The sequence below is a fragment of the Grammomys surdaster genome, unplaced genomic scaffold (assembly GCF_004785775.1).
Source record: "Grammomys surdaster isolate TR1022 unplaced genomic scaffold, NIH_TR_1.0 125742, whole genome shotgun sequence".
Taxonomy (NCBI): domain Eukaryota; kingdom Metazoa; phylum Chordata; class Mammalia; order Rodentia; family Muridae; genus Grammomys; species Grammomys surdaster.
Genome location: NW_021620574.1, coordinates 535,122 through 542,644, shown reverse-complemented (window position 1 = coordinate 542,644; position 7,523 = coordinate 535,122). Strand labels below are relative to the sequence as shown.

At 46.7% G+C, this 7,523-nt stretch overlaps 1 protein-coding gene across 1 annotated transcript in view; it reads right to left on the bottom strand.

Moving 5' to 3' along the window:
* Positions 1-1,819: 1,819 nt before the first annotated feature.
* Lima1 (LIM domain and actin binding 1) overlaps positions 1,820-7,523 on the bottom strand; it is a 98,515-nt gene continuing 92,811 nt past the window's right edge. The window contains exons 10-11 of the mRNA XM_028788344.1: positions 6,782-6,915; positions 1,820-4,662 (exon numbers count right to left, since the gene is read on the bottom strand). Coding sequence (XP_028644177.1) covers positions 3,657-4,662; positions 6,782-6,915 — 1,140 coding nt within the window. The 3' untranslated portion in view covers positions 1,820-3,656. The remainder of the gene's footprint in view (positions 4,663-6,781; positions 6,916-7,523) is intronic.

Sequence of the window (7,523 nt, the reverse complement as noted above, 5' to 3'; positions counted from 1 at the left end):
TGAGGTACTCATGTGGTGCCCACGTATGCATGTAGGCAAAACATTTATACACATAAATAAATAAATCTAAAAATAAAAGATTTACTGTGCAAATATTCATGCTTTGATTCTTTATGTAAAAATAAAATCCATCCGATTAGTATGCAAATTTACTTTCTTCTCTAAGAAATGGTAAGATTATATATATTCCAAAGAGCTGTTTTAAAATAAATATTTTGAGCTGGAGAGATGGTTCAGTGGGCACTTGCTGCTCTTCCAGAGGACCCAAGTTCAAGTCCCAGCAACCACATAGCAGATCACAACCATCTATAAGTCCAGTTGGAAGGGAGAGATCAATGTTGCTCCTGGCCTCCATGGTCACCAACCACACACGTGGTACACAGATACACATACAGGCAAAATATTCACATAAAAATAAACATTTATGCAAAAATGAATTACCTCATAATTTACAATCAGTAAATGTTTTATTCTCACACCTACTCCGTACACTTAGATACCTGAAGTCACATGATAGCTTATTGGGAGAAAAGAGCTCTTGAGTGGAGTGTGAAAACCCCCGATCTACAGCAGCAGACTGCAGGAAGCCAAGGACAGAGGCAGGAGTATCTAGAAGATGAGAGATGACAGAGAAGCTGAGACCACAGGTGAGGAACTGCGAAGAACAGAGGTGAGACTTCAGAATTATAACCCTTGGCTGATGGGAGAGCGTCAGGCGCAGTGGCTCACACCATTAATCCCAGCATTAAGGAGATAGAGGCAGGCAGATCTCTATGAGTTCGAGGGCGGCCCAGTATACAGAGCGAGTTCTAGGATATAGAGGGCTACACAGAGAAATCTGTCTCAGGGTGGGCTGAGGGGGCACCAGAGAAGGTGCTGGATGATATAATAGATCGCCCCAAAGCACGCTTCTCTCCAAAGAAATCCAATCATAGGAAACTAAATAAAATTTCTAAGATAGGTTTTTTAGATAGGGTCTCTCTTGGTAGTCCAGGCTGGCCCTGCACTTCCGGTCATGCCTCAGCCGCCCATGTGCTGGGTTTACAGGCGTGTCACGGCTCCAGCTGGGTTTTTAATCCTTATTTAAGTGTATGTCTGTGGATGTCAGTAGAAGGGTGTCGAACTCTCCCGAGCTGGAATGCAGATGACTGTGAACCACCATGCTCACATCGCTAGGAAACAAACCTGGGTCTTACTCTAAAATCTGGAGCCAGTTCTCCAGCCTCTTGAGCCTGTTTGAGATTGGGTCTCACCTTGTGGCTTAGGCTAGCTTCCAACTCAGTAATCCTCCTGCCTCAGAGGCCTCCTGAGTTCTGGGATTACAGGCATGGACCACCACCACATTTGTTTTCCAGGCTATTGTTAAAACCATAAACCAACGGCAGCAGGAAACACTTGGAGAAGTTGATTTTACAGAAGAAATCAGCCAAACATGCTCACACCCAGAGCGAAGAGCACCCGTGTTCAGCAGAGATGGCTGGAAATCCTATTTTGTGTTAGGCACAACTGGAAGGTGAGTTAGTAAATGTTGAGTACGGTAAACAGTAAAAACCGCCACTGGAATTTGAATTGGTAAAACAAACAGTTCATTTTGAACTCGCAGGCTAATTCTCTTGCCAAATTACTTGCAATTTTCCGGGGCGGGGGCGGGGGCGGGGGGGCGGGATTCTTCAGGGTAGACGAAACGTGCACAAGTCAGTTCAACATCGCCATCTAGTGGTGAAGCGAATTCACAGCCCTTTCCCCTTATAAACTGCTCATCTAGAAGCAGAGAGCCTGTGTAAAGAGACGGGCGAAAAGGAGCAGCGTGGATAGACACTTGGAATGTAAATTAAAAGCTTTATTGAATAAAAATGTTTTAGGATAAACAAGGCCATAAGGAAACAGATTATTTTACATCTCTAAAACAGAGCTAAATCTCTACAAATGCAAAAAGGCCTCTACCTTAAAACACCCTCCCCCCATACACATAATTTGGGCTATCAGTTACATACAAGAAATGCACTCATTTATAATGTTCTAAAGCCTTAATACCGGAGAAAACCGCCTGTGCTCCTCAGTGTTTACCAGCCTGACAATCACCTGGCTGTGGGACTCTCAGCTGAGAACTGCCTCTAACAGGTGAGCCTGTGGGCCTTGTGTGCTTCTGTTGTGAGCAGCGCCACCCCTGGCCAAGTGGTATAAGAAAGCCAGCTGAGTCCGTCGAGCGGTGTTCCTACACGGTCTGCATCAGTTCTTGCCTCCAGGTTCTGGCCTAGGCTCCCTTGACTGTGGCCCATGGCCCATAGCCTGTGGCCTGTGAGTGGAAACAAACCCTCCTCCTCTAAGGAGATTCTGCCCAGTGTTTTATCATAGCAATGAATCAAAGTAGGACACGGCCTAAGAAGACAGACCTAAGACTGATTTAATGCAACCCTGGAAGTATTACCTGGCTTAAGAATCACCACATTTCAGAGCCTCCGAGTATTAACAAGATCTGCCTCAACCCTGAGACTTTGGAGATCTGATCTCAGGTTCTGTTTTACTTGGAGTGTGGTGAACCGTGACCCAAAAGGTCTTATAGAAACACTGCAGCTTTCAGTAAAGTGTGAGAAGCCACCAGAATAGATGGCGAATACCCAGAGTGCAGGTAGACACACTGGCACACACCACTGATTATGTGGGTACAATGTCGGTCTCTCCAGACACAGAAGTATACAGGTTGGCTCTGTCTCAAAGGTGTTTGTAAGGTCGGCTGTATTTTTTTTAACTTGTTTATTATTATTGATGATAGGCATGTGTGACACAGGGGACATTTGTCAGAGGATAACTTTGTGCAGGCTGCTCTCTCACCTTTACGTAGGTGCTGGGGATTGAACTCGGGTGCTTGGACTTTTGTAACAAGCACCTTTCCCCCGGCGAGCCATCTCACTTGGCCAAAGGTTGCCGTTTCCTGCCTCAGTGATTTAAAATGCCGAAAGTAGGATGAAAGACAGTAAGCTTCCCATATCTACCAGAGGAAGAAAATGCATTTAAAAAGCTTGAAAGACTAAATATTGGATTTCAGCAGTTGAGTACTAAAAAATGAAATTGGTAAAATGGCTACACTGTGCCCTTTATACTAAAGTGTCTCTGGTCATGAGGTGGGCTCCTGGACGCCTCTAATTCCACAACAGTCTTTGTAGTGTGAAAATGTGCCTCTAAATATCTAGCCACTGTAATATTGATTTGGGGGAATGCAGTGGACAATGGGCTGCATCAGTGAGAGAAATCCCTGCTTAGCCCTCCCCTGCTAAAATGGAGAGTTTCTTTTGTGTTTGTCTTGTTTTTGAGGCAAGGTTTCTCTTTGAAGTCCTGGCTGTCCTGGAACTAGCTCTGTAGACCAGGCTGGCCTCAAACTCAAGAGAGACCCGCCTGCCTCTGCCTCCCGAGTGCTGGGATTAAAAGTGTGTACTACTACACCAGGCTTAAGATGGTGTTTCAACAATGCACTTAGAATTGGTTTGGGGTTTGTTTGTTGTTTGTTCTGTTTTGCTAGCGGGAATTCATTTCCAAAGCTGCTCCCACATAAACGACCCTTGGCGCCAAGCTGTCTGTTTTTGGGCACCACTGGATAAAGGGCAGTGAGTTGCTTAGACTCCTAAGACAGGAGTCTAAGGCTGGCACCATGCGGCCGGTCATTCCTCATCCTCGTCCTCGTCATAGTACCGGTTTCTCTTTATCTGTTCCTCCACAGACAGCTCTCGGACCACCTCCCCCTCCCAGAACCCGACATCTTGGGATTTCTGATTCTGGGTAGTGAATTCTTTAGTAGCCGCGGTGTCTACAAACCCAGACCAAGCCGGAGACTCGGGTTCTAATGGAGACTGCTGTGCGAGGACCCGGCTGTCATCTTCAGCTATGTCTGCGCCGTTTTCTATAAAATTCTCACTCTCCAGCTCGAAAGAACGCCGGTCCTTGCTCCTCGGCGCCTCCTCCGCCGCTGCGTCCTCGCTCTGCCGGCGAGATTTCCCCACATTCTCTTTCTCCCCAGAGGGCCTGGCACTATCTGTTTGTTTCCTTTCCGTCACTATTCCTCCTCCAAAGTCCTCACTCTGCTCGGACTCGCTCCAACCTTTCCTGAGAGATGGCGACAAGGTCTTGGGGCTCTTGACGGAAGAGGTTCGAAAGGAAGCTGCGACAGTGAACGGACGGCTCCTCTCCTTCAGCGAAGAAGACCGCCTTAGCTTCTTCAGGTCCAGATCTACATCCTCGGGAGCCTCGGTCTTGCAGACTTCATCCTCTGGAGGCCACTTGGGCTTCGATACTTTGAAACCTTCCTCCAGGCCACTTCCTGAACTGCCCAGCTCAGCTGGGGGAGGCCAGGCGATCCTCAGCTTCTTGGTCTCAGCAGGCTTGTCCTCTCTCTCCCTCTGAGAGGAAGCCTTGGCTTCCATACTTGCAGCCAGCACGCCGACCTTAGCGATGGGGGCATCTTCCACACCTGGGCTATGGGGGGTCTCCCCTGCATTTGGAGGCTGGGCTGGTCTCCCCAAAGTCTCTTCATTTTCACTTTTGCTTGCCCACAGATCCTTATGCGGCTTGTGCCCAAAGCCTTCGTCATAGTTGCCTTTGGACTTGAAGAGTTGATTGAAGTGAGGCTTACAATAGATTCTTCCATGTAAGGATGCGTATGTTCCTAGACTATCACCAAAAGAGAAAACACCAAGTCAGTGAATCTTCCTCTGTACTCTCAGTTATAGCAGCAGGCTTCGATCTGTGAGTGCCAGTGTTTTCTGAGGATGGTGAGAAACCCCCTCCCCTCTGAAGGGTAGATACTGTGAATGTGTAGGGTCGTGTACATGCCAGGCAAACACTGTATCAACTGAGCTACATCCCCAGTCCAAGGAAAATATCTTTAAAAGCGCACAAATGACCTGTCATAATGACTTATCCTCTTTTGTTTTGGGGGGGGGGGGGGTTGAGACAAGGTTTCTCTGTGCAGCCCTGGCTGTCCTGGAACTCATTCTGTAGACCAGGCTGGCCTCGAACTCAGAAATCCGCCTGCCTCTGCCTCCTAAGTGCTGGGATTAAAGACTTACCCTCTTTTAAGGTGCTTTTTAGTTTTATTTATTCATTTATTTATTTATTTATTTATTTATTTATTTATTCATTCATTCATTCATTTAGAGCCCTAAATTCACTATGTAACCCAGGATGGCCTTGAACTTGAAATCCCCCTGCCTCAGTCTCCTGAGTTCTAAGATCTCAGGGTGTGTAGCGCCATGCTTGTCTTTACCTTTACACAAAGCATGCTTACTCCCTAGACCAAACCTTCACTGGTCACCCTCCTAACTGATATGTAATTCCTCGTTTTCAAGTGATTTTATTCTCCTCAATGAAAATGTTTAAAAGTCACTTCTCCTGTCTGTCTTAACCCTCTGGCTCCCACCGCTCAGACACTTCCTCAGCATCTATAACCTCAAAGTTGTATCTTTCTTCCTAATTTATCATCGGTGCTAATTTTAAAATCATGACACTGTAAGAACGGATACAATGTGCTGTAGATATCTGGTACTTAGTGTCTACTCCCGACTGGATAAAAGCAAGCCAAGCTGACAGGAGAGGGAGCAGGAGATAATGCTTTATTCAGCTTAACTTTTTTTTTTTTTTTTTAAGATAGAATCACTAGGTAACTCTGGCTGGCCTGGAACTTACTGTGTAGAACAGGCTAGACTTGAAGTCACAGAGATCCACCTGCCCCTGCCTCTTGAGTGCTGGAATCAAAGGTGTATGTCACCAAGCCCAGCCCACTATATAATATAAAGGATCATAACAGGGACTGGAGAGAGAGAGATGGCTCAGTGGTTAAGAGCACTGGCTGCGCCAGGCGGTGGTGGCGCATGCCTTTAATCCCAGCACTTGGGAGGCAGAGGCAGGTGGATTTCTGAGTTCAAGGCCAGCCTGGGTGACAGAATTTCAGGATAGCCAGGGCTACACAGAGAAACCCTGCCGTGAAAAAAACAAAAAAAAAGAAGAAAATAAACAAACAAATGAATAAACAAACTCAGTAGGCAGAAAAGGAACTAAAGGGTAGAGATCCCAGAGGCAGGTTCTGGTGGCACGTGAAGGAGCATTATCTAGCTAGAGCGACCACTGAGTCGAGCTCTGGTATAAGACTCCTTAAGTGTCCTGTAGACGTCAGGACAGCTTACAAGAGTATTCTAGAAGGGTACTTGCTTGGGAAGGAAAAATGGAGAAAGTGGCACCTTGGAAACTCTCCTCTCTCTGAAACCATGTAATTAAAATTAATTAATGTGAAGTCTTTTCTCAATCTGCCATATTCATAGCTTTCCTTTAAGTCCTTCTCCTTTCTTCAGTCCTGGCAACTGGACCCAGGCACGTGACTGCTGGGCATCATTACCACCGGTTACATCCTTGGCCCTCTTTTTCACACTAAGTTGCTGGCGATCTGATCTTCCTGCCTAAACTTCCCACTGTAGCTGGGATTCCAAGCCCGTGGTCACCAGACCTAGGATGCCTTGGGATTTAATGGCTGACAGTTCTCTGAGGCCACAGGAAAACATTCTGCTAAATCTGGTCATGGATGAGGGGTCTCATTAGGAGTTCTAGTATCTTAGGCTTCAGTTCTAACACACCAAGGCATCGAGAAGTTCCCAATGACACCATCAATCTTATGAAGGACCTGCCACTAAACAGTGCTGTCTACATTACCAAGGGCTCCCAGTAGTGTCAGTACAGTAGTGTTTAGCGCCCGTGTTCTGAAAGCCTACACAAATAGGCCTGCTTGGGTCTGGCTCACCTAAGCTTGCTGTTGCAGTAGGAACATCGGAAACAGCTGATGTGAAACACCTGCTGGTTGGCCAGCAGACGTTCCATGGGGTACACCGTCTTCTGACACTCCACGCAGCTCTCCTTTGCAGGCGCCTGAAATTTCTAGAGAAGGAAGCAGAAGGCAATTTCAACCTCAGCACTGATGACCTGGTGCCCTGCCGAGATGGGCTAGGATTTAATTTATCTAAGATGGGCCATTCTTAAAGGAACTACACCTGCTCAGATTCTACCGACTGACTTGTTAGAGCCGGGAGGCTCTCCTGGATTTCTGTACCAAACCGTGTGGCTGCCTTAAGTGTAGAAGCCTTTGAGGTCAGGTGGGCTTGGGCTGCATTGCAGAGCAACGTGTAGACAGGCTGAGACACAGACAGACAGACAGACACACACACACACACACCCCTCAGAAAACATTGCTGATAGAGAGATGTAGTTAGAAGGGCAGGAGGAAGGAGAAAATGAAATCACAACATAGAAGGAGGAAGTCTGATTCAAGTGGCAGAAAGGAGGTGATTTTAACAGTCTTGGGGGTGGTGAGGTCTGACACCCAAGCTGAGGGAAGGTGATTATAACAGCCTGGTATGTGTGTGTTGAGGGACCGGGGTCTGACAGTTAAGGGAAGGCGTTACACTTTGGAAATCAGGGAAAGATATTTCAATTCCAGAGGAGTATCTTTTGTTACTCTCTGGACAGGTTTTAGTCTAGTTTTAAAG